The sequence below is a fragment of the Solanum dulcamara genome, chromosome 4, assembly GCF_947179165.1.
Source record: "Solanum dulcamara chromosome 4, daSolDulc1.2, whole genome shotgun sequence".
Taxonomy (NCBI): Eukaryota; Viridiplantae; Streptophyta; class Magnoliopsida; order Solanales; family Solanaceae; genus Solanum; species Solanum dulcamara.
In genome coordinates this window covers 6304588-6332367 of record NC_077240.1, presented here as the reverse complement: position 1 = coordinate 6332367, position 27780 = coordinate 6304588, and the positions used below count along the sequence as shown (strand labels likewise).

The following is a 27780-nucleotide window of genomic DNA, read 5'->3' as shown; positions in this document are numbered from 1 at the left end:
GTTGAGTTCTAACTAAATATTGGGGAAGAAAGTGAAACTCACTGGTCTCAAAATATGAAATTGACTAGTAAGCTTCGGCATGAATAATTAAAGCTTATGCTTTATGTTTAAAAAAAAAATTGCTAACTAACTTTACGAATTTCACCATCCATCTAACTAAATTTATTAATATCCAATTTTCTCCAGTAATATTAGCTATTCTGTTGATTCTTCTCCAAGCAGGAGGCTGAACGCCCTTCTCCAACAAGTCAAGTGGCTTTCCGTATAAAGTCCAATCAATCTCCTCCAACAGACAATAAAGGGCTCTGATCTGACCACAGTCAATCAGTCTAAGCAGTTGGGCGCGAAGCTTTCTTCGTGAAAAAGCTCGTCCTTGTCTATAACCAGAATAGGGCTCTGGACTTAAAACCACCCGCTTTTAGGTTTGGGTATAGTATGACTTGAACCTGCGACCATTAGGTTAAAAGCCCAATGCTCTACCAACTGAGCTATGTTGAAGAACGCACCTCAATCATCCTGCCTGTGTGAATTGAACGAACTTAAAAGTACCAGTGTAACGTAACCTTTCACAAAGGATTTGCAAACTTGATTAGGGCAGGGGAGACAGATAACTAGTCTAATACAGTGCAGCTATGATCGGGCAATAGCGCACCTTTCTAGCCTTCTATTTCAATCGTGCCAGTTGGAGGAAAGCCCGTCTTTTTTTGCCTACTCCTGGTACCTAAAGGCAAAGAGCTTCTTCAATAGCTAAGTCGAGCAGTCAAGCAGCAGGTTGAAGTCTTTGACTTCACAAGTCCTACTCTCAAGCAAAAGGCTAAGAGCGTTTGTTCCACTTCTAACTCGTTAGGGATGGGATTCCTAAGACCTCTGATGCCCCTGTTGAATAGGCGGGCGAAGGCTAAGTTTTTTAAGAGAAAGGTAGAAAAGGAAGGGTGGTTGAAACAGGACCATAAGTCGTTGGCGAAGAAGAAGATAATGAAGCAAATTAGAAGGCTTACATACCCGGCTCAACATTCCTAGAAAACAATCCAATCGAGGGTTCAGAATGGTCTGGTTCCACTTAGTAGCCCAAATCTGTGTACCCCCTTTAACACTCAAGTACGCTTTAGCTACTTAGCTTCGAAACAACCCATAGGCTTACTTCGAAGTAGGAGCTTGAACTCAAGTATTAGAATGAGTCTTATTAGGTTTTTCCAGAGGGAAGGCTCCCTCCAACCTCCGTGAGTCCCGTCCTACCCTGCCTTGAACTAGAACTCGAAAACCAAAAGGGAGAATCTGTCGGACTGATCGGGTAAGATATCCGAGGATTGGAGAATTGCTGCGATTCTTCCTGAATAGCCTAGATTCTCCCGTCGAGAGTCTCGAGAGCTTCGATCGAAAACTTTTCCTATTTAGTATCAGCTGATCCTTCAGTGTCTGCACCAACTAAATCGGAAGCTTAATTCGAAAGACGAGAGGCCTGATTCGACATTGTTGTTTACTCTGATCCGGTATAGGCTTAAACACCAATTGTTTGACTGGTCTCTCTGGAGTCAACGATGCCATTTTTTCCGCGACTATTTGTTCTCTTGGATTCCTAATGATCTTGAAATTTGCTCCTGGTAGTTCTGACTTAAAGGCAATGATTAGGCATTCTTCTTTCTGTTCTTCTTTGTTTTTTTTGTATCAGAATGCTTGCATACTTGAGTGTTGACATTTCGCTCTTTTTTAACTGGGCGAGAGGTGCTCCCAATCGACCTACCCACTCATCAATCACGGTGTTCAACTGACTTGCACTGATAGACCCCTATTGTATTGGAATTAGGCGTCCATCTTTTTACTGTTATCAATGAATCTCTTCCATGTTCAATTCTACTCTATGTTAGAACATTTCTGTGAATGCTAGCAGTCTCTTGCAGCCATTTCTAGACCAATAGCCAAAACAGATGGGCAGGGAGGCCTGCAAAGGGGTAGGGAAAAGTCGAATTTCTTTTTGAATCCCTGGGGATTCATTTTCAAATATAGTTGGGAGACTTTACCCAAGAAATTGGTCAAAAAATGGAAAGATCAGAACACTGCCCCACTCTTAACTCGAGTTCTTGCTTAATGAGGTGTCCCTTGTTTGTGGTGATAGAAGTAAGAAAATGTTGGAAGAGATGGCCTTGAGCCTGTTCTGGGTTCTACAAATTTGAAATTCGCCACTGGGGAATTTACACGAAAGGGAATGAGGAATTCTCCAGACTATCAAGGATTTCAAAGATCTTTCATACCGTGCTCAATCTCGCTCGGGTCGACAGTAGCCGTGGTAATAATGCTCCGGAGCCCCATATTCTGAGTGTGCCATGAGGGAATATTTCCGCGATAATGGAATGCACCCCAAGCTTGGGACTAGAGAAGCATTTTTGGAATTTGAGGTATCACTTGTAATGTAATAAGGATAAAGTGTCATTCATATTAATGCTCTTCTAGTGTTTTTCTTATTAGTATAAAAATTATTTTTATAGAACAAGTGATAGTTATGTGATTGTGAAATAATCATCACAATAAGTATGATTGAATTCTTACTATCTTCACTTCCTTTTCTCTTTCTTTGATATCTCAATCTAATACAGAAAAGTTAAGAGGGCCCACTTTAATTTCATAATATTTATCTAAATTATATATTTTTCTCTTGATAATTTCACAAATAACTATTATAAGTATTTTAATTATGCTCCTTAATTAGCTATAGTTTCATAATTACGTATCATAGCTATAGTTTTATTTGTTATGAGTATTTCCCTTTATATATTCCGCTTGCCAATATACAAACATAATAAATATATACAAATTTTGTATTTATATATTTAGCAATTTTTCAGAACTCCGCTTGTATATTTCGCTTGCCAATATATAAATAGAGTAAGTATATACAAATTCTGTATTTATACATTTAAGAATTTTTCAGAACTTATACAAATTAAATATATCAACAAATCATATACAAATAGGATAATTATATACAAATTTTGAATTTGTATTGTTGTGAATTTTTCATAATTTATACAAATTAAATGTATCAACAAATTGTATACAAATAAATAGGATAAACGTATAAAAATTCTAAATTTATTATACAAATTAAATAATAGAATTAATTAAACTATAATCATATTTAATAATTAATCGAAATTATAAGTTAAGTATATAGTAACCATTAAATGTCTGATTCGGCTAATTTCTCCAATTAGTTACTAAAAGCATAAGGTTGGGTCAAAGGTGGAGAGAGAGAGAAAGAGAGCCCAGATGGCACCGCCTCTACAAGCACGCCTTGGAGATGAATGACACATTCAACCCAAAAAGAATCGAAAATTCAAAGTCACCTCCATTTTTTGCTCTATAAATTGTGCTACGATTTGTTGAATTTGAAGACCAAAGGCAGAATAGAGGAGTATTGGTATTTGGTTGATGGTCTCATGGGTGCAACGGGTTCCAAGCTCGAAAAGGCCCTCGGAGACCAGTTTCCCGAAGGTGAACGATACTTCGGTCTCGAAAATTTCGGCAACACTTGTTATTGCAACAGCGTCTTGCAGGTTTAAATACTCTTCTTCTTCTTTTTCTATTTATTTTTTGAGTCCTTGAATTTCTACAGTATGCTTTGATCCCCAGACCTATTTCATTCTGATGATCTTAATAATTTGGATTCCTAGCTAGTTAAACCTGGAGGTTATCTAGTTGTGTTGCTGTTGCTATTTGATCGATTTACCCTTTTTTTGTTTTCACTATCCAGTTTACGAATTATAAGTTTAATGAGGATGCTTAGTTTTGCAATTTGATGTTTTGATTAGTATTCCAATGATGAAATTCGTCCTTAGGTTAATCCAGTAACGAATATTACACTCGTGAGTAATTTGAGTAGTAAAACACTCCATTTGAGCAGTGATTGTTGCATCCGATGTGATTATTGATTGTTCCTTTATCTATTTTGATACAGGCGTTATACTTTTGTGTCCCCTTCCGCGAGCAACTGCTGGAGTATTATGCAAATAATAAAAGTCCTCCAGAAGCAGAGGAGAATCTCTTAACTTGTTTGGCTGAATTGTTTTCACAGGTAGCAGATTCAATCTAAATGTGTGAGCTTTCTATCTAATGAATGGTGTTTTCCATGTTATTCTGCTACATTGAACGTGAATTTAATAATTCTCAGTTAAGTAATTACCTTACTTGTTCTTGCAAAATGTTTGGTGCCCTCCATGTGACATGCTTAATTGAGGAATTTGGCAAGTCTAGCCTTAAATGCTAGCTATCTATGTGTTATTCAATCGAGAAAGTGGAAAAGGGTTATACATAAGCAGAAGAACTCTGACTATTGTGGACTTAATTCCAATCAAGTGCTAGTTCAGTATGTTCAGCAAGCATATTCCAATTGTCTTAATTTTGGTCGGAGGAAATTCAATTAAGTGAGGGTAGTAGCATAAGATTTTTACTTTTCTCAATTGAGAAGGCAAAAACACTATTATTGGCTGAGCTAGGATGATGGATGTGCCCGTTTTACTGAAGATTCAACCCAAAGTGCTAGGGAAGTAAAAAAAAACAAAGACAACATGATAGCGTAAGAGATATATAAGAACTTCAAACTTTCTCTTCCAAACTCCCATTCCTTGAACTTTTATTTCTTAGTCTCTTGGTTATGTTGCTACATAGTAGAGTTTTAGCTAATTCAGACCTGAAAATGAGGATGTGCTACTAATCAGTTTTGCAATAACTGGGCATTTTTTCCCTTCAACCAGGTCAGTCTCTCCGTTGGTGAGTGTGAGTTGTTGAACGATGATTATTCAAGAATTATCACCAGGAAACAAATATTTTCAACTCATGAAAATAGCATTTCTTTTAATCTATGCTCATTGAGAAATTGTAGGCACGTAAATCTTCTTGTTGTTATCATGCAGATAAGTTCACAGAAGAAGAAAACAGGTGTTATTGCTCCAAGGCGCTTTGTACAAAGAGTCAGGAAGCAAAATGAACTTTTCCGAAGTTACATGCATCAGGCACGTGTTTTTCTATACATTTATGTATGCTTGCTATTTGGTGGCAATATCTATGCAAGAATCATTTTTTTGTCAGATCATGAAGGAACAAGTCACTTCTTGATCAGCTTTTCTAACCATGACGTTCTTGTAGGCTTCAAGCGAATCTTAAAGGATCCATCACTATCTTATAAGATAAATTCACAGTGGTGACCTATAGCAATAGACCTGCTTAAAATAAAATAAGAAGAACGAAAGAAAGATCATCTGAAACAAGAAAGAGAATACCCTAAAAATGTCAAAATTGGGAGATGTGCTCACTTTTACTTTAGATGCATAATTAGTCCTAAGAACAGTTTAAAATGAGAAACCTCTTATACGTTACCTTGATCAGCAAAAAAAGAGAAACATCTTATGTTGGTCCTAAGTTCATGTTATGAGCATTATTGAAGGCATGAACTATTTGAGTTACATTGATGTTATACCAATGTTATCAAAGGCAAAAAGCACAAAAAAACTCCAAGGTTTGTTGGGGCTTTAAGCGCAAAGTGCAAATAAAGCGTGGGCTTTAATGAAAAAAGGCGCAAAGGGACAAAAGAATACAAATATACATGTTTAGTCCAAGACTAATAATTATAAACATGAATGACAAACATATGACCAAAGAAATTGAAAAAAACTATGATAAAGTGAAATATCAATTGTTTAGTGTCACTTCTTCAGAAAAGGCTCATTGGCAAGGAAAAGTTTGCCTTAGAACCTTGATGACGACACTGAAGCGCACATAAAGCGAGACGAAGCGCTTAACAAGTTTTGAGCCTCGCTTCAGGGCTTAAGCGCGCTTAAAGCGCGCCTTTGACTACACTGTGTTATACTGCATCTATCATTTAACTTGGAGCATCTTCAAGGTGCTGTGACTTGTATGCCCTTATACAATGTATTTTCTTGTGGGTTACGTCCTTAGTGTTTTTAAACTGGTTTCACGACAAGGCAGAGAAGTTTTTACCTTCCTACTTAACCAAATTGTGATAAACGATTACATTCTTTATCTGATCATTTACATGGAGGTGGAAAACGAGCTTCACTAGGGCTTTATGGGTGGTTGGTTGCTAGAGGAGAAGAAAAAATAGGAGGATGAAAATGAAAAGTTAGTGGCGGATGCTTGTGTGCCTAATGACACAGGCTAATAATAACGGGGAGGAGGAGAAAGATATAGTTAGGAAGGAACTTAGTCAACAACAACAACAACAACAAACCCAGTGTGATCCCACCATGTGGGGTCTGGGGAGGGTAGAGTGTACGCAGACCTAACCCCCACCTTAAAAGGTAGGGCGGCTGTTTCCGAAAGACCCTCGGCTTAAGAGAGAAGAAACAAGGGAGGAGAAACAAGGAAAAACAAGAAAAAACAAGACATAGGTCAGTAAAGCCAGGCATATAACAGACAATATAAAGATATGAATAATGAGAGCGATAAAGCGATAAAGTCAGGGTAGGAAAGATCGGGGATAAAGGGGCATTAACTACTATAGATAAAATAGGATACCCAAAGTAGACTGGGCCCAACTAATATAAGCAGTAAACCCATGCAAAATCCTATGTTAAGACAAATGAGCGCGACTACGACTACTATGGAGAACCGATCGGCCACCTAGCCCACTATCTTAGTCTGAGTCCTCCATAGCCTCCTATCTAAGGTCATGTCCTCGGAGAGCTGCAACTGTGCCATATCATGTCTAATGACCTCTTCCCAATATTTCTTCGGCCTCCCTTTGCCCCTCCTGAAACCGTCCATAGCCAACCTCTCGCACCTCCGCACTGGAGCATCTGTGTCTCTCCTCTTCACATGCCCAAACCATCTCAGTCTCGCTTCCCGCATCTTGTCCTCCACCGATGCCACTCCCACCTTGTCTCGGATATCTTCATTCCTAATTCTATCCATCCTAGTGTGCCCACACATCCACCGCAGCATTCGCATTTCCGCGACTCTCATCTTCTGGACATGAAGTTTCTTGATTGGCCAACACTCCACCCCGTACAATAGGGTCGGTCTAACCACCACTTTGTAGAACTTGCCTTTGAGTTTTGGTGGCACTTTTTTGTCACACAGCACTCCGGAGGCGAGCCTCCATTTCATCCACCCTGCACTGATGCGGTGTGAAACATCGTCGTCGATATCCCCATCTTCCTGTATAATAGACCCAAGGTATTTGAAGCTTCTTTTCTTTTGAATGGCCTGGGTACCAAACCTCACTTCCCCGTCAGCCTCACGTGGCAGGCCACTGAAACTGCACTCCAAGTATTCTGTCTTGGTCCTACTCAATTTAAATCCTTTAGACTCCAACGTCTGTCTCCAGCCCTCCAGCTTGTCGTTAACTCCGTTGTGAGTCTCGTCAATCAGGACTATGTCATCCGCGAACAACATACACCAAGGCACCTCACCTTGTATTTGTCTAGTCAATTGATCCATCACCAGGGCGAATAGAAACGGGCTAAGAGTCGATCCCTGGTGCAACCCCATCGTAACAGGAAAGTGCTCCGAGTCCCCCCCTACCGTCCTTACCCTGGTCTTAGCTCCATCATACATGTCTTTAATCGCTCTAATGTATGCCACAGGTAAACATTTCGCCTCCAAGCATCTCCATAGGACCTCCCTTGGGACTTTGTCATAGGCCTTTTCTAGGTCAATAAATATCATGTGTAAGTCCCTTTTCCGCTCCCTATACTGCTCTACCAATCTCCTTAAGATATGAATGGCTTCTGTAGTCGAGCGTCCCGGCATAAATCCAAACTGGTTCTCTGAAATAGACACACTACTCCTCACTCTCATTTCTATCACCCTTTCCCACACTTTCATAGTGTGACTTAGCAGTTTGATACCTCTATAGTTGTTGCAGCTTTGAATGTCTCCCTTGTTCTTGTACACGGGAATGATTGTACTCCACCTCCATTCTTCAGGCATCTTCGATGTCCTGAAAATGACATTAAACAGCGCAGTCAGCCACTCCAATCCTACCCTACCTGCATTCTTCCAAAATTCCCCAGGGATCTCGTCAGGTCCGGTCGCTTTTCCCCTGCTTATCCTACGAACAGCTCCCATAACCTCCTCAACCTTTATTCTCCTACAATACCCAAAGTCGCGACACCTATCCAAGTGCTCCAAGTCTCCCAACACAAAGTCTCTATCCCCTCCTTCGTTCAAGAGTTCGTGAAAGTATGACTGCCATCGCTGTCTAATGCGGGATTCCTGTACCAGTACTTGACCATCCTCGTCCTTGATGTACTTCACTTGATCCAAGTCGCGTGACTTCCTCTCTCTCGCCTTGGCAAGCTTAAATAGCTTCTTATCTCCGCCTTTTTCCTCTAGTTCGAAAGTCCTATATTTCCCTAAAAGGATAGAGATATCAGTTAAAATTACGGAGGGTTACGTTAACATTCTTCTTAATGCTGAAGGGTTTAACTGCCATGAACAAGGTTTAGGCAGCAAAGTGTTCAATTATTGTGATTGTATGATCTCTACTCCATTGCTATCCAGAATTATTAGGACAACTACATGCAAAATCAATTCCTAGTTTATCTCGGTTTTAATAAAGTTGATTTTTGGTCATACTTTTGCTCAGGATGCCCATGAGTTTTTGAACTTCTTGTTAAATGAACTTGTTGATATCTTGGAGAAAGAGTCACATGCAGCAAAAAGTTTAAAGGCAAGTTCTCCTGAAAAAGTCTCAAATGGATCATGTAATGGTCATGTAAATGGTGTTAAGAAGGAGCCACTTGTTACCTGGGTGCACAAAAATTTTCAGGTAAACTATCCAACCTTGTTTATGATTTTATCCTCCTTTTTGTGTATATAAAATTTGTGGATGTGAGTTTTAGCATCTGCATTGCAGCTTCACAGGAGGTAGTGAAGGGGGGAAAATCTAAGTTCTCTCTTAAATTTCTTTCGATGAACTTCTTTTATACTTCCATTTGAGAGGAACAGAGGCAAGATTTGTTCCATGTTGGATTTTTTTTGGATTTGTATCTCAGAGGAGGTAGAGGAGCAGGACTAGGAGGAAAATGTAAAGTTCTCTAAAAATTCTATCAGTGAAATGATTTTGTATTGTCATTCGAAAAGATTAGAGTCAAGGTCCTATATTTTGGTCTTCTGAATTTCTTTCTAGCTGATGCTCATGAATTTTATCAGTGGACAAATTCATATATGTTTAAAATTATAAGTGCTTGCTTCACTCCACCTGTGATGCAAATTTTGGATCCTAGGACTTCGCAAATGGTGTACTACTTTCAAGATCTAGTGGCTGCTTAACTGATTTTTTTTTAATATGAAATGCAGGGTATATTAACCAATGAAACAAGATGTTTGAGGTGTGAGACAGTCACAGCAAGGGATGAGCCATTTTTTGATTTGAGCCTTGATATTGAACAGAACAGTTCAATTACAAGCTGCCTAAAAAATTTCAGTTCTACAGAGACCCTCAATGCAGAGGACAAATTTTTCTGCGACAAGTGCTGTAGGTAAGTGCCTTCACCTTTTCCTTTTTAAACAATTATGGTGGGGAAAGTTACTTTCGTTTTGTGAATTCCAGCTTGCAAGAAGCACAGAAACGGATGAAGATAAAGAAACCGCCACACATCCTGGTGATTCATTTGAAGCGCTTCAAGTATATGGAACAACTAGGTCGTTACAAAAAATTGTCTTACCGTGTTGTGTTCCCTCTGGAGCTAAAACTCAGCAACACCACTGAAAACACGGATTCTGAGTATTCTCTATTTGCTGTTGTGGTTCATGTCGGGAGTGGGCCAAACCATGGGCATTATGTTAGTCTTGTGAAAAGCCACAACCACTGGTTGTTCTTTGATGATGAGAACGCAGAGATCATTGATGAATCTGCTGTTCAGACCTTTTTTGGCTCAGCTCAGGAGTACTCTAGCAATACGGATCATGGCTATATCCTCTTTTATGAGAGCCTTGGAGCAAGCAAGAGCTGATAATAGTACTCACATGTTGAGACGTAACTATTGCGCATGTATCTGCTCAACTTTTGTCGTGTTTAGCTTTCCCATGGTTCACTGGACTGGCTTAACGAATGTTTACTGTTCAGTGTACAACACGCAAGGGGTTACAAGCATTTTGTCTTGTTTTAACAATAAAGAGATGTAAATCTTGGTATAGAAACTTCAATGAGATGTTGATACTGTATTATTAGCTATGTAACTGCAACAACTTCCAATGAACTCCATTGGCAGAACCCCAAAAGCAGGAATAAGTCAAGTTTCTCCTTTTGTGTAATTTCAATCTGAAAAACACTGCTCCTGTGTTGTTTCGTTTTGAGGTGCTGAGATGCACATTCATGGAGTATGACTAATACTTAATTATTCCATTTCTTTCTTACAACAATGCCTGTATAGAGTTAAGCTAACACACTTTTCTTCAACTATAATTTTCGGTTCTTTCTCCTTGTACTATGCTAGTATAAAGTGAATTTAACACACTTCTCTTTGATTCTAATACTTGATTTTTTATTTACTATCGACTCTAATACTTGATTGCTTTACTTTCTTACAGCCATGCGTGTATAAAGTTAATCTAACACATTGTTCTTTGATTCTAATGCTTGATTCTTTTTCCTAACATCATGCAAGTATAAAGTTCATCTGAAACCACTTGGCTCTTATCGATGCTGAACATCTTAGATAAAAGTTATCATAAACTTCTCAGCTCCAGTAGAAAGTGTGATTGCATGGCTTGCGTTTACCGAGTACATTTCATATAAGTATCTTGATAAGCTATGAACTGAAAATCTTCTGTATAACACCAGATGCATTTCCAACACTTCGTCGTACGTATGATGAAGGATATTTTTCTAGAAACCATGCCAACAATTAGATACCCAAAGACCAGTTCTCTATATGTAAATGGTGACCTTATTTTCAACATTCTGATCTTACAAAGTTGGCGCGATACTAAATGTAGTAGATACATACAAAGCTAATGCTGCAGCAGACCTGCTGCTAGAATCTTTAAAACAGTTTTAACACTTACCACTCGCTAAAATTGTATAAATTGATAGAAATGGCAAACAAGTTTCCAGAAATGAAAATTGACCAGGAAAAACGAACTTTGGTGAATATTGATGGCTGCACATATTAGCATTTCTTTTATGTTAACAAAATATATATAAAAAACTAGAGCAAATTGAGTTTCCCCTCAAGTAACTTGATGGTGCAGAATTAGTTACTATGTTCTATGTATATGCAATGAATCAACTATTGATCGACTAATCAAGGCAAAAAAAAAAAAAAAGCTTATTCAAATGCTATAGACATGAAAGTATCATCATCCAACAGACTTTCAACATCAAACAACTCCTCTTCAGGGTAGACGGTATCATCTGGGATCTCCGGAATTTGAGTTGGACCATCCTGCTAAAAGTGAAGAAAAAAAAAGGTATGAGAAAAAACAAATGACACCAAAAGCCAATCAAAGATAATAGTCCAGTTAGGCAGCTGAAATAACATGGTCCAAGGGTCATCATCAAGATCAAGGTACAGCCAATAACTACAACCCAATAGAATTGTCTGTGATTTCCTACTCTACAGTTGTAATAAGATACATACTGAAAAATTCACATTCAGATGTGTAATTGAGGATTCGAACATATTTTCAGTTTAATGATAAAAATAATTTGAAATAAACCCACCAAACTACAGTCAGAAAGTCAAGGTACACTAATCCAACTATGTAACTAACAAAAAGATCTCTCTGCAACACGGATCTGTCATAAACAAATATATCTGCTTTCATATTCAGTAAGTGTTATAAGAGGGTAGCCACGGCTAATACCATTCATTTTTTATGAAGTCAATAGACACCATTAAAAGCATCAGGTTGATGCTATCAGCAAAAGCGTAAAAGAGAGTTAGCTCCAGTACAAGGTTCTAAGCTAGAGTCAAGGAGCTAACAAAATCCAGAAAAGTATCAACATTATTTACATGAGACAAAATATTCCAACTAAACAAGTTAACTAGGTAGCTAGCTTTTAGGAGAGTGATTCGAAATTGCATTCATAGTTGCATTTGGTCATGAAAATTAACCAGGCCAGAATGACTAATGAAACTTAACGAGTCACAGAAGTATCAACCTAAAAACAGATTTAGACATTCCACAATGAGATATAGCATCCTAATTTTCGTTTTTCATATACTTTTCTCCGGAAGCAGCCATTTTGCAAGTTTTTGTCCTACAAAAGCTCAGTCAACTTCTGATCTAGCAACCTATATTTAACCCATAATTCATGTTTTGCAACTTGAGAGCAAACCCACAGATCAACTCATTAAGTAGATGCATAAATGTGCATGCCAGGCAATGGGTAAAAGAGCAGTTGTTATTTCAATAACACTTGAAAATAGAAACCATATTGCAACACACTTTCTAGGAAACATTCATTGTTATACCTTCACTTCACGAAGTCCTTCAGCAGCACTAAGCAGCCTACGATATTGAGCACGACCCTCAGGATATTGAGTCATGGACTTCACCCTAGCAAGGGCTTTTTGCATTCTGACTTCAGTCTGCTTTCTTCCTTCCTTTAGAAAATCATAATCATCCTCCGGTAATGAGTCCTCTTGTGTGCTTGGCTTATTCATGACCGCCTCTGATCTAAATCCCCTCAAACCACTTCTTTTACGTCTCCACCGCAATATCACCTTCTCCAGAATTCCTACCGACCAGATAATTGGTTTATATTTCTTCCTCACTTGATGCCCCCTTATATGAGCCTTCACAATGAATAGTGAAAATGTCAGCATAAAGAAAGAAAATGACGACAGGTATTGACCTATATAAAAAGTGAGACTTTAATACAATTGGTCAAATATAACGAATTAGCTGAAGGATAAGGACCCATATATGAAAATATGATTAGCACAGCTTCCATAACGACGCACCCTGACTCGTGAATAAAATTTTGCACGTGGAAGTTGGTTAAACAACTTAAAGGCAAGATACTCCGCATCAACAAAAACAAAAACATATGTAAATAGCCACCAAGTGTATAACAATATTCGTAATTTGAAAGAAGCAATGCACCTGAATTTTAACAATTTTTTGTCGAATTAAAAGGAACTCTTTTCTCTTATTCCAGCCACGAAACTTTTTCTGGATTTGAATGGCAGCCGCATGAGCTATACCATTGTTTTGCCCCAACTTACAAGCTCTAGAAGCTACAATAGAAAGAGCATTCTCATCAGATGATAACTCATTATCACAATGCTCAATAATTTGCTTCCTCTGAAATGACTGAACCCTGAAAATTTGGTGTATCCGAGCAGCTGCTTGAGTAGCATTGCGTATAGCAGCCAGGGAATCCTTAAGTGACAGTACATCTGGCACATCATTTTCAGTAGTTGTAACAGCCACACGCTCTGTAACTGTTTCTCCAACTTTTGCTCCACAAACTTCTGAAGCAAGTTCTTCCTTTGCATCAGTCACAGTAAGCTTAGAAAGGTGAGTGGTCAAAGAAGATTCAGCAAGAAATCCAGATATTCCCTTGTGTCCATTGGCAGATGCCAGATCAGCAGGGGTTCTACCCAAAGGAAATTCAGCAGATGGGTCTGTCAATGCTCCAGGAGATGCACCTAAAGAGACAAGACCAACAACAGTCTTCTCCCTACAAGATAAAAACATATTAGCGAGCTGTTCATTCTGATGGAAGCTTTGAATGATGATTACACTAAGTAATAAGTCAATGGGGATAAAATGAAAGCAGAAATGACTAAGTCTTTAGACTTGAATTTGCTTCCAGCTTTTTTATCTGTCAATATCAGAAATAGAATTAGATCCTTTAGACTTTTTCTTCTCTACAGCTATAGCAAAATGCATTAAAGAAAATCAGTTTTGATTGACATGCTACCAATCATCACAAAGTTCTCCATACTATACTATATGTATGACTGTTTATACATGTAATAAGAAGGAACGTTCACCCAAGGGTGTGGCCTAAGAACCATAAGGCCTCAAGTTCAAATCACATTAAAACAAAAATGTAATAAGATGGAATGTGATTTTTTTTGGTTTGAAATAACAACCACAATGATATGGAGCTTGCGATGTAAACGGAAGAGTAGACAGCCTCCTTGATAACTGAACACAAGCGAGGCTGGACCTAGATTCGCGTATGTAAGTGAAAATCTCTTATACGGAAATCTCAGATTCTGAATGCATCTGGATGTCATATCTTATGAACTAATGAAACATTATAAAAGCACTACTCCCAGAAGGTGAAATCAGCCAGAAGTAAAGGCAGGATGTACCAAAAGTTTAGCAAAATATTTAGCACATGAAATTTTTGTTAAACGCCAAGTGATATTGAATCCATTGTAATACCTTGAAGGCTTTATGTTAATGCTAGCAGGCCCAACATTATCTGGTAAAAAACTGTCTCTACATTGCTTGGATTAGTACATTCGCTTTAATTGTTTAGCATAGCATTTATTTATTTTTGTGCGTGTATGAACTCTAAAATAACAACTAAACAAATCCACCAGTGCTTGGATCTCAACAGAATTTAGGCAAGTTCTATTGGATATTGGTCTCTTTTTCTTAACTAAAGAAAATCAGTCATAAATCCTAAAAGAGAAGTCACATGACAGTAAGAATGGGCCACTGATTTGTTAAATGAAGCATAAACGCAGAAATGATAAATCAGTCTATGAAGCATTTACCTTCCATAAAATGCGGCCCAATGAAGTGCAGTCCATCCATTCATGTCACGAAAATCTACACTTACCCCTGATGATAAAATTGCCTTTAAGGCCCAATCATAACCAAGTGCAGCTACCAAATGAAGTACACCTTGGCCTTCATCATCGAGAAGAGTTCGCCCTCTTTCATCATAGGTAACTTGGTGAACCAGCCATGCATAGAAATTCTGTTTCAGCTTTCTTTCAAAATATAGATCCTCTTTCACCCTGCATTGGGATGTATCATTGTACGACACTCTCTCTATCATCTGCTGATTCTCTTCCTCCATCATACAGATGATTTTATTAACTGTGCTTTGTTTCTCCTTAGAATCCTCCATACTATCAGAACTGTAACAACTACCAACAGATCCCAAGGACAATAAATTTTCAATTCGTTCAAGGAGATGCTTCTCAGTCCTAGAAACATCGGCAGCACCAAGTTCCTGATAAGGTCCAAATCTGTATTCGAATTCTCTGACTTCACTACAAGCCAATCTATTTGAACATGTCACGTAAAAAGGGAGTACTCCTGGTTTGTGTGGGGGAGCATGACAACGAAGTATCCCGTCTGCTAAAACCTCTGCAGGAACCTCTACTTCCCCAAACATACATGACCACTTGTACTCAACCAGCTCGCCCTCACTCTTAAGAAATCTTCCAGTAATCAATACCTGCTTTGTGTATCAAAAAATCAGGCAACTTTGAAAATTTATCTAATATCTTTCAGCAAGTAAATTTCAATAGCATAGCTAAAATACTGAGATCATGCACAATCAAGGCTACAGAATAATTGGTTGCATGATTGTGTTAAGCTTGGTGCCAATCAATCAGTCTGCAGCAAGGTCAAGAAAGGTAATTGCATTTGTAGAAAAAGCAGACACTAATTCATGAAACTACTGCAAATCAAGATTTCAGACAACAGGTGATGCAAGCAGTGCCATCTAGCACTCAAGCTGGAGAACATAAAGGCTAAATGCTTACCTTCGTTTCCAAGTTTGAATAAGCCCAATTAGGTGAAAAATCAATGATGCTGAAAACCTGATCCCGAGAGAGAGAGGGACTCAGTGAATCTGATTCCACATGCAACTGGCTTGGCAGACAGGAACCATCAGCCTCAGTATCTATAACATTCCATGACATTTGATTACTTGGCTGCATATGCAACTCCTCAACATCCTCAAGCTCTTTGGCAACCCATCGGGAGAAGCTGTCAACTTTTTTCAGGCCTTCTTCCATTTTTACACTGCTCAAATGAGGCTGTTTGATTGTAGAATAGTCTCCAAGCTCTAGCATATCCATACAATTCTCTTGATTAATGTCACCTTGAACTTCCACGAGTGAATTCAGATATTGAAGATTCAATTGTGTTAGTTGCTCTTCTTGCTCATCAGGATATAAGTACGATTGCCCCCTAACAGTAAGTAGATCCGAAGGTAGTCCCAAATCATAGCTCGAATCTGCAATCAAATCCTGATTGACATTTTGTCCATGAAACTGCAACGGAGAGTGCCCAAAAGAATACTGATAAAATAAAGCAAGGTTCAGCACATAAGCATTCAAGAACAACGAAGCCTGGTCTAGAAAAGGCTGAAATCCAAGGGGAGGGAGGAGAGGATAAAATATTTTATCTCCAAATTTTGACTTTAAGTAGAAGACTGGAGTCACAAAGACACGAGCACATGAATACATCCTTAAATTGTCTAACATAGGTATTTATTTGCCACAGGAAAATGAAAATAGAGAATCTTCTTGAAAAAATTTAAGGAAGTGAAAGAATAAGAATCCTGGAAAGTTTCTTTTAGTTTTTAAAAATACACGTGCTTATTGGATCCAGATTTAAAGACCTAAGAGTTGACTGGAGATGCCAGCAAAATATGTAACAATGGAGCGACTCTCCAAAAGAGCAGCTCAAGAGAATTAGAATGAGGATGGTTATTGGTTTGTACTTGAACAGTTGAGCCACTAATGCTGATCAAGAATATAATGTAATTTTGTAAGAAAATGGACCATAATAACTTTACCTGCCAATTTCCATGGACTGACAAATTATTCTTGAAATCATCGTGGCATACCATCTCACCTGCAAGAGACTTGGTTAAAGCACTAGTTCATTTCCCAAAATGATACCAGAAAAGTTCTGAAGTGATTTAGTACCATTTGAACAATGCTGAGAAACTGGTTCCTGAGATCCCAAATCAATTGTTCTATGAGAACCAGATGCAAAATTACCAAGATCACACTTTCTGGCTCCATCTATACCGGGAAGTGGTGTATACTCCACTGCAATAATAGTTACAATTTTTTAGACATAAAATCGACAATAAGAATCTGAAACGGTCTTAAAGAAACCATAGCGATGTAAAAATGCAATAACTTTGCATAGAATCTTAGTAAAGGCACCTGAAGATTGAGGTGAACCATATGAACTACAGATGGTATCCCTATTCTCCACTAGATGACTGTCCATTCCAGATGCTCGGTCTGGATATGAATGAAATCTAGAACACGCTTGGTGACTATCTTCTGCAATAAATTGGTTTCAGTATGAGAACTTAAACAACAGCTTTAGCACTCGGCACAAACAACTAGGTAAATCAAGTATAGCGAAAAATTTCAACAATACCACTGAAGAAATCACATTAAAACCAACTGCAAAGAACATTACCTGATTCAGCTTCTTCATGTGCTTCTGTTAAAGTGCTTGATAGACTTGTTGAATCAGCATTAGCTGAAGCTAGCTTTTTGTGTCTCGTAGGGAGACTATCGGACAATGAGCAGTCATTCAGATAGTTTGAGTGAGCTAATTTAGTGCTTCTGATGCAACCGACATTCACCTTGTTACCCTGTCAAGGAGAAATAACAAAGAACTATAAGAAAAAGAAGAAGAAGAAGAAGAAGGAGATAACAAATAACTTGCAATCTCCATACATATCACATAGACCCAAAGTCTGGTTAAAGGGATGTACAACAGACATATCATAGCGTTCTCCTATCTCTTTGCTTTTCTCCTTTCTTCACCTCCCCCGCTCCTTCCTTTTATTTTTTCCTAAAAGGTGGGAGGGCGGGACGGGTGATTTTTCACAGTTCTCCAAGGATGAAACTAAAGAGTCATCAGAAAGAAGGATGCAGAGATCATGCACAAACTGCACTCTCATATCCCACTTTGAGAAAGTACATTGATTTGGTCCCTCATGAGTGTGTAACAATTAACCAAACTGATTCATGACCTAATAAGGAAAGAAAATGGTAGAGTCTAACCTTAACTTCCAAATAGTGGACAAAAACTATGTGCATGAGATCCCTGCACCATATCAAGTGAGAAGAAAGAACTTTTAGAGCAGAGGTGGTTAGAGATGAAGAACACACAGAAGGAAAGGAGTAAACAAGAATGTGCAAATAGTTTAATCCATAAATTAAACTATTTCTTTTTGTAGGACTAGTAGACAGAATGAGTAATATGTTCATTATAAACTCTTATATAATCACTTAACTACTATACTCATATGAAATAGACAGAGTACTTTTACTCTAATCTACTTTTGCTTGGTAAGTACTTTTGTTTCTTATTTTGAAGGTATGAAGGTATTTTAACCAATTGATAAGTACTTTCGTTTCTAATTTTGAGCTTCAAGTTTTGTCATGAGAAGCAAATCGACACAAAAGTAATAGAAGAAGAGGTTAAAAAAGATGCAAAATAAATAAGGAGGAGCTTCCACAATGATGCCACGATATATGGTCCATACTCACTGTTCAAGCATCCAATAACTGCGCCTTTGAAAATTATCATCTTCTTCTCCATGGGCATAATAGCAGTGTAGCACATCAATACTTCCAACCTGCAGAAGGATTTTATCAACAAAAAGGATGAAGCATATAAAAAAGTCCATGAGCTTAAGCTCACAAAAATTAGACTCATCGAGCCAACCAAAGTAAATGGTACATTACACCAAGCTATCAACACCTACCTTCAGCTTCTCATGAGCTTCTTTAACTGTCTTCCCATCCTTCTTCTTCCTCCAATTATGCCCATCCTTCCTAAAGTATCTTAGAACCTTCCTATCGAAAAGAAAAACAGAGCCACCTGAAGAGCAAAACACACATTAAGAACAAACATCCAAACATGAATAGAGGGAAAATCAAATCATTAGCTTTTCCTTTTAAGGGAATAGAAGTATCTACAACAGACTGCTTCAATCATCAACAGTCAATTCGGGTCTCTAGTCTCACAGGGTGGATAATGTATATTCTTCCAGTCACTTTCAAAACAAAATCTACATGGAATATGGGAATAATCTCAGGTAATCTCTAGTTCCTTACTTAGATGAAAGTTTTGCAGGACCTTACTTAGATGAAAGTTTTGCAGGACAACGTAGGACCATGGAAAAGTCATTTACAATTAAGTTGCTCGCCGCACCCGTGTCGACACGACGTGGGTCTGGGTGTGGGTCTGGGTCTGGGATCCGTACCCAATCTGGCCAACCAGTTTTGGATACTTTGACCAAATCCGAGAGAGAAATTCTGAACAGATTCAATGATTTTTGCAAGCAAAACAAAAAACTAAGGTGAAATTGAAGAAAATGAAATATCTTGTATATATAACTTTTTATTGCCACTCCTCTTTCTTTTATCTACTTCCAGGATTCTGCTCTTGATCAATATTTTCTCCTCAAGTTTTCCACATAATATCTCATAATTTAGGTTTTATAACTCTATTTTTAGATATTCGAATTATTTTTAGCCGAATCCCCTCACTTGTATCCATATATGGATCCATATCCCCGAATCTTAAACTTTAGATCATAGAGGATCTGACCTCTAGATCCGCACCCTTATCGGACACCCGCACCAGAGTCCGAGCAACTTAGATTTACAAAGTCTAAACAATTAGGGTCTGAATGAGCGAGCAGAAAACCAATAAAACATGAAGACCATATTATTTTAGATCGAGAAGCAAAATGTTATTATTTCATTTACAACTATTATAAAAGAAATTTACGTAGTCCTCATGCAGAAAAAAAATTGCTGCTTTGTCTAAACCCAAATCCCCTATAATTTAGTTTAAATTGAAACTGTAAGTCTTACAACTAGAATACACATTGAGGCTAGGACATGCATGGACAAACTTTACAAACTCCATCAAAACCAAGGATCCAGAAAGTTTTCTTTTGTAGAATGTCTGTTAGGATATGCTAAGTGGCATAACTTCTCTGAAGTTCAAAAAATATAAAAAGTTCCAAAAATAGATGGATAAAATGAAGAAGACATACTAACTGGCCTGTATGGAGCCTCTGGGGTTAAATGGAACTTCCTATGGTTCCGCAGGATTTCACAAATCTCAGCGGGTCTCAGCCAACGATGCTGCACTTCTGATAATATCTGTGTTATGTCTGCAACTCAAAATCAACAAATAAACATATTATGTTTTCAAAGACACAATGGCTCAACTTCGGAAAGAAGTTTTATAGAGAGACAGCAACATAATAAACCTAAGTGAAGCACCTTTAATTCAAAACATCCAAATGTAAAATCAGACAATCCTATGGACCAACATTTGAAATGCTCTTGCCAATGCCTTATGCATTGTCTATGCTTAATAATTGTGAGTCTGCTTTCTGAAAAAAAGAGCATGCAAAAGAGACTCCAGCCTCTAGTACCCAAAAGGAAAACTCATACTAAATAATAGCTCAAAACCAGATACAACAGCATACCCAGTGTAATCTCACAAGTGGAGGAAACAACATGAATGAACAAACCAGGACAAAATACTAAACAAGGCATTACAAAGCATAAAAAAAAGGAACTATAACCATAACAAAATAATACGATCATCGAAGTACAAGGAACAATAAATAGTAAAGAAAATCAAAGAAACAAGAAAGTACAAGAGTAATACTAAGACTACTAGTATGGAAGTATAAGTGAATGAACACTCAACAACCTACTAACCTTCTACCCTAATTCGTGTCCTCTGTAATCTCCTATCTAAGGTAATGTCCTCAATAACTTAAAGTTGTATCATGTCATGTCTAATTATCTCTCCCCATACTTCTTTAGTTTACCTCTACATCTCCTAAATTCATCCATAGCCAACATCTCACATCTCTGCACTGGGGCATCCCTGCATCTCCTCTTTATATGCCTAAACCATCTCAGCCTCATCTCACGTATCCTATACTCCACCAAGGCCACTCCTCTCTTGTCTCGAATATCTTCATTTCTAATCTTATCTTTCCTAATATGCTCACACATCCATCTCAGCATCCTCACATCTGCAATTAATCTTCTGAACATGAGAGTTCTTGACTAACCAACACTATGCTCCATAAAACATAGTTGGTTTACCCACCACTTTGTAGAACTTGCTTTTAAGCTCTGGTGGCACCTTCTTGTCACGCAAGACTATGGATGCGAGCCTCTATTTTCACATATTACAAGATTATGTCTCATTTTCACGCACTATAATAAGATAGAATTGGATAATGTTGGACTTGAAATATCACTACTGACTCATTGGTGAAGGTGTTTGGGGTTGAAGCTGCATCTCTGAAATGTCGACAATATTCTAGCTGATGAGAGGTTTCATTTTTCACTTCAATTCTTTGCATTAGATTTCTCGAGATGAAGTTGGTTCTGCAAATAGATTGCTTCTCCCTAGTTTTATGTATTTCACTTGCAATCTGATGTCACAAAAATCTTGAGCTTTTTAATTACTCCAGCAAACCAAGCTCAAAGAACTAAATCTGGGGTTGGTTATGCTTGAGCCTATATCAAGCTAAGAAGTTCTCTATTTGACAGGAGTTGAGCCAAAGAACAGTTGACTTGGCTCACATACATCCATCCTCTACTACTATTATATGCCAACCTATGATCAGTTCCTTTTTCCAACTAAAACTATTTACATAACCAACACATTAATGTTTTCTCTTAACCAGTTTCTGGAATGAAATCTGGTTAGGGGAAGAAAATTTGAAGAACATGTTGCCAAATCTTCTTATTTTGAGCCTACAACAGAAGGCCACTATGGCACAGGTGTGGAGCCCTCAAGGTTGGGATTTGATTTTTTAGGAAGGCTTTGGATGACTGGGAGATTGGTAGAGTAGCAGGTTTACTACAGACACTAAATGGATTTCCAGGTGTCACTGAAGGTCCTGGGATACTTCAATAGTTCAATCTGTAAAAAGCACAAAAAAGGGACTTTTCTGTGAAGTCTTGATACTGGAGCTTAAATCCTAATCAGACAATGGAAATGGAATGACCTTGGAAACTAATTCGGAAAATCAAGATTCCTCACAAGGTCTCAGGTTTCACTTGGTTGTCAATTAGGAAAGCATGTTTAACCCATGAAGTGTTACAAAGAAGAGGTATACAGATTTGCTCAAGGTCTAACATGTGTGGGAAAGAGGCAGAAGTTAACGGTCACTTACTCTTACACTGCAGAACAACTGTAAATCTGTGGGACATGTTCTTATATATACGTGGGGTTAACTGGGTAATGCGCAGGACTACTTTAGACATACTGAGACAGTGGGAAGGAGTGGACAGAAGAAGAAGATCCAAAAAGGACTGGTGAAACTGCATCCCAGCCTACATTTGGTGGACATTGTGGAAGGAAAGAAATGGAAGATCCCATAATGGGAAACACAGCAGCATCCAGAAAATCAAGATGAATAGCTTGAGTCTGCTGTTTTTTTGGTGTAAACAGGATTTGGTGGGGGAGGTAGAAAGTTTAGTGGATTTTATAGCTCAAATGTAAAGTTTTTGCCCAGTTTTTGGCTTTTGAAATCACCCCCTTGGGGGCTGTAAATCCCACCTCATCAGTTTTTGCTGATGAGTTTAGTAATTATCTTGTGTATTTATGGAACCATTGGCAATTAGATTAAAACACTCTAGTTGGTCCACTATGGCAAGGGTGTTTTGCGAAAGGTTAACAATATCAAGCGTAATCTTCTCTTACAAATCTTGTTTGGAGCAGTAGATTTACTCTATATCTCTTATCAAAAGAAAGAACATCTCAGAATGAAGACTAATATATATATAAGAAGAATTATGCCTCTTTTACATAACTTTCCCTTATTTACCCTCAAGTAGTGGGTATCGACTTCTATGTATTTTTTGCCCTTATTATGCATATTTCTTGTTCTTATTATGCAGTTATCCTTTAGTATTTATATATGACACGAAGTTGCAGAGACGAGATTGAAATTTTGAAAAATGCATCATCCTTCATCACTTACTTTGGTTTGATGCTTTTGAGTGTAGGTTCTTTCCTCACATTCTTTTTTTCAAGTTAATTTATAAATTTCTAATCAATATTTGAAAAAGTCTTAGTTTTTTAGATGATCAATTCTGATTATTTTTTTAGTCAATTGTTGATATTGATTAATATTTTAAGATAAAGCAATTCTATGTACAATGTACATTCCCACTTATTTTATGTTTTCATGATATTTCTACATTTCTATGTAATTTTTTTTGTTATATTAATTCATATAATATTACAGATTCACGGACTTACTCCCCTCAATGTTTCCCCTGTGAGATAAAACGCCTCGCCTTGCACCCACACCTTTATAGCACTGATCAGAACAAGCAACAACTCTTTCATGCAAGTATGTCGTGAAGAATAAATCTAACGCTGTTAACCATGAGTGAACAAAGCAGAAAAAGAGAGAACATTTCCGTGCAAACTGAATTGCGTCGGAACTAACAACAACTAGCTAATTCCCCAATTATCTATAAAATTTAATTAATTGTAAATTCAATCAATTCAAAAATAGAAACATCTAGGGGTGGCAATTAGGCGGTTTGGGTCAAATTTGGACGGGATCATAATAGGTCAAGACAACAAACGGGTCAAGATCCAACCCAACCCAACCCAAATTTGCTTGGGTCAAAATGGTTTGGGCCAAAACGAATTGGGTAATGGATTATAGAACGGGTCAAGATCCAACACACTGATTTATTGACCGTAACGAACTTGACTCCGCCCCAAAAAGGGTGGGAAGACCTTTGACCTGGGCTGGGGAGGGAAGCTGACGTATTGTTTCACATTTGAATTTCTCTTACATTCTAAGTTCCTGAAATGGATCCCCCGGTATATTCTACTGTGGCAACCCTGATGGAGAAGATTGTTGGCCCCCTCTCTACTAGCTGGTACGGTTTTGTGAGTTGTGTCGAATTAAACCACATGCTCCACTGCTTGTGCAGGTCCGTCAATTCCTTTGAGAACCCAACTTCTACTGTTTTAATTGTTCTTTTACGATATATTAGTGGCCTAATAATTTTTTTTTTTTTTTATTATGGCTATATATAACATATCAAATTTTAAACAAAAAAGTTTTTAAAACTATTTTGACAAGATTTCTCTTGAATTTGGGTTATATATCAGACCCAATTTTTTATGAGTTAAATGGGTTGAGATAATAAATGTTCGGGTCAATAATCCGCCCAAACTTAAACGGGTTGGGCTTGATTTTGGCACCCCTAGAAACATCACACAAATCAGTCCATCCCCTCAGTTCTGCATTTCCGTTGAGAGTTTAATCAAGGTCGAGTAAGTTTATACCAGTGAGCTATGGTCATCTAATTCTTAAAGCATAGAGAAAAAATTCGGAAAACCGCAAGAATAACAAGCGATTAGGTGACCGGAAAGAGGAGGGCAGAAATTAACTTTACCTAATCTAAATCCGGGAGGATCCGATCCACAATCCGCCATTGATGATGACTTGAGTGTTGATCAGAAGACCGATGCGAGCTTCGGAGGATACAGAGAAGAAAAATGGGAATGAAAACGAGAATCGAGAATGTTGTTTGGTGTGAATATGATGGATTAGATTTGAATATTGCGGATTTTCGCAACTCAATTAATTAATTTAAGACTTGAGAGCTGAGACTTGCGAGGGATTGTCAAATGTCAAAGTCTAGTAAAGTGGTGGGACATGTCAAAGCCAATTGTATGATGACATGTGTCATACTATATATAGAGTGAGAAGAGTCGGATGCCCCCCCCTTGTAGCAGCATGACTTGTTGACTAAGTAGAGAACCGTCCGGTTCTCCAGTTTCAGCTTTTTCCGGTTCACTATGTTTGTACGGTTTTTATTCTATTTTTTCAATATTTATTTACATGGTAATGTCCAACTTTTTCCTGAAGTCCTACCTAACCTAATCCTTGATTTGTATTTTGGATTGAAGTAGAGTAATTTTTTTAGTACTAATTCAATTTAATTTTTATATTATTTTATGTGATAATTACTCAACGTTTCTTTCCTCAGAATCGGTCCTTACCGCCACGTATCTAGACAATAAAGGTCCACGTTCGCTTTTGCATTTACAGATTTGTACTTTTCTGACAATTTTAACCTCCAGTTGTAGTCTAACCGTCACCTTCACCATGCTCTGCTCTATGAGTTAACCGCTTCTTTTATCACTGAGGAAAAAATAATCAAACTTCCAATTCCAGCGCATCACAGCTTTGATTATCGGAAAGATGAATCAATTGCTGGCGAGGTCGCTGATGAGGCGGTTGATTTCTGGTAGTACCTGTAATCGTTGCATATCGTCTTTGTCGTCATCGTTGGCGGTAGTGTTCAGAGAAGTGAGTAGTGAGTCAGTGGTGATGATGAGTGGCCAAAGGCTGAGATTCTCTGGTCAGTGGTGGAGGATGATGAGCTCCACTAGTGAACAGCCAACGAAGAATTCAACGAAGTCCACTGCAGTGAGGAAGGAGGATGAGAAATTGACTGGTGATTCTGTGGAGAAAATGGAAGGGAAAGACGATGTAGCTGTTTCCAGCTATTGGGGAGTCTCGAGACCACAGATTACCAAAGAAGATGGCTCGGTGTGGCCTTGGAACTGCTTCATGGTATGTGAAATATTGTATCGGTATGGATACAAGTGTACAACTTGTTACTTCTACAAATTTCTTCAATTAATCTTTGTTGTTCAAACGCATGGCAAGGCAATAATTTGGAGGTTCTTCTAGATAGCTCTTTAATTTCCTGGCGGTAATAATTAAACTTGATTGACTACTGCTTACTTTCTGCCCCTTATGTCTTGGTGGAATGCATCACTAGTTGGTGACAATACATAATCAATGTGGGACTTCTAACACCCCGTACGCACAAGACTTACACATTTGGAGCGTGGACAATGTAACTTGAGCCTAACAACAGCTAAACTAAGAATTGTGATGAGTCTGACTCTTGATACGAGGATAAGAATGGACCTTCAGCCTACCCCGATCCCAAAAGCTAACAGCGAAATCTGTGGGACTTCTGATATTCTCATTCTTTGAGGGTTGGAGTAAGAATTCAATATTGGGTGACGTTTCAGTAGTAGTAGCTGGAGCGGTTTCATTCTTCTTTTGTTTATTCTAATTTTTAAATGGAGAATTATTTAGGGAATCTTGCACATGTTAATTGAAACTTTCTTGTGATCTTTATCTTTTTCCGTTGTCCCTGGGTACAAGATGTCATGTAGTTTCATGTGACATTGTCTTGTTTTACTTGATCAAAAAGAAAAAGGAAATCTTGTCTTCACTAATTTATATAGATTTTCTGTTATCGTTTGTAGCCATGGGAGACATATCAGGCTGACTTGTCGATCGATCTAAGCAAGCACCATGTGCCCAAGACATTGCTTGATAAAGTTGCTTATTGGACAGTGAAACTTCTCAGGATTCCAACCGATATATTTTTTAAGGTTTGTGTTCCACTCACCTTTGCGAGGAAAATATTGTCCAATCAAATTGTAAATGACTATTTTGTATTCTTTAGAAACCGTGTTCTCCTCTGTCTTCTTGGTCTCAATTTCTCTATGAAGTTCATACTGCTCGAGAGCTTGTACCAGTAACTTATTTGGTGAATAGGATGCTAAGAAATGGATTTCCATTCTTCTAGTTCTTCGGTTTGTTCATCAACTTAAACAGAGTGGTCAACGTGTGTGATGACAAACTGAGCAGGGATGTCAGGGAGATGTGCTCGTTACGTCATCCTTCTTTATTAGTACATTTTTTTGTGAGAGAAAACCCATGCCAAAATTACAACAGTTACTGCTTCATGGACTACCTAAAGATTAATGGAAATATGTATAAACAGAAAAACTTCCCTGCCGTGTACACTACGACATTAATCCTCAACTTGTTTTTATATCAAATACCTTCTTGTCACCATTGATTCTAATCTCTGATTTGTATCGCAGAGAAAATATGGTTGCCGTGCAATGATGTTGGAAACAGTGGCAGGTGTACCTGGAATGGTGGGAGGTATGCTGTTACATCTGAGGTCGTTGCGCAAATTTGAGCAAAGTGGTGGTTGGATAAAAGCATTACTTGAAGAAGCTGAGAATGAGAGAATGCATCTGATGACTATGGTGGAGCTAGTACAACCTAAATGGTACGAGAGGTTGTTAGTTCTTGTTGTGCAGGGAGTCTTTTTCAATTTTTACTTTGTGCTTTACTTGCTGTCCCCCAAGCTTGCACACAGAGTTGTTGGTTATTTGGAAGAGGAGGCTATACACTCGTATACGTTGTATCTTAACGATATTGATCGTGGTGAAATTGAAAATGTTCCTGCTCCTTCAATAGCAATTGACTACTGGAGGCTGCCTAAGAATGCAACTCTAAAGGATGTTATTACTGTCATCCGTGCTGATGAAGCTCATCATAGAGACGTCAACCATTTCGCATCTGTAAGTGTCTGTCTTCGGTTTGTTAGATCAATCTTAAACATCATTGCAAACTTCTACATTTTGAGGTGGCAATTTTATCTAGGGTTTGCATTGTGTGCAAAAGTTATTGATGCAACTGATTTAGTTATTGCTTGTGATATTCAGGATATCCATTATCAAGGAAAGAAATTGCAGGAGGCAGCTGCTCCTATTGGTTACCATTAAATCTTCATATTGTTCTGCTTTACATAGTTATGTTTTTTTTGTGTGTGTGTGTGTTGTACACCATAGTCCGCCCAAAACAAGGACGGTCAGTGGGGCATTTCTAATTAGTCATGAAATCCCCAAATAGTAGTAGAAGTATGGATTAAACTATTGTTCTATCCT

General features: G+C 38.0%; 3 protein-coding genes across 8 annotated transcripts; 2 read left to right on the top strand and 1 right to left on the bottom strand.

The window, feature by feature from the left end:
* Positions 1-3210: 3210 nt before the first annotated feature.
* On the top strand, positions 3211-10380 carry LOC129885796 (ubiquitin carboxyl-terminal hydrolase 4-like). Its single transcript, XM_055960221.1, has 6 exons — positions 3211-3551; positions 3953-4069; positions 4908-5006; positions 8603-8785; positions 9316-9497; positions 9569-10380. Exons 1-6 carry the CDS (start codon positions 3300-3302, stop codon positions 9969-9971), a joined length of 1236 nt encoding a protein of 411 aa, XP_055816196.1. The 5' UTR covers positions 3211-3299; the 3' UTR covers positions 9972-10380.
* A 703-nt stretch (positions 10381-11083) lies between these two features.
* Positions 11084-24599, bottom strand: LOC129885795 (calmodulin-binding transcription activator 2). Of its 6 annotated transcripts, none has more exons than XM_055960214.1 (14): positions 24402-24599; positions 19994-20113; positions 18692-18807; positions 18474-18562; positions 17985-18027; positions 17392-17569; positions 17127-17249; positions 16881-17006; positions 16748-16806; positions 15708-16247; positions 14706-15397; positions 13072-13651; positions 12438-12761; positions 11084-11408 (listed from the first exon to the last, which is right to left on the bottom strand). In XM_055960214.1, the coding sequence occupies exons 1-14, from the start codon at positions 24439-24441 to the stop codon at positions 11289-11291; spliced, it is 3150 nt and encodes a 1049-aa protein (XP_055816189.1). In that variant the 5' UTR covers positions 24442-24599; the 3' UTR covers positions 11084-11288. The 6 variants fall into 6 exon arrangements, with proteins under 6 accessions (XP_055816189.1, XP_055816191.1, XP_055816193.1 ...); XM_055960216.1 differs by having other exon boundaries at positions 11084-11405; XM_055960218.1 differs by having other exon boundaries at positions 15708-16220.
* A 388-nt stretch (positions 24600-24987) lies between these two features.
* On the top strand, positions 24988-27771 carry LOC129885794 (ubiquinol oxidase, mitochondrial). The gene is made up of 4 exons (XM_055960213.1): positions 24988-25588; positions 26299-26427; positions 26926-27414; positions 27559-27771. Exons 1-4 carry the CDS (start codon positions 25214-25216, stop codon positions 27616-27618), a joined length of 1053 nt encoding a protein of 350 aa, XP_055816188.1. The 5' UTR covers positions 24988-25213; the 3' UTR covers positions 27619-27771.
* Positions 27772-27780: the final 9 nt, after the last annotated feature.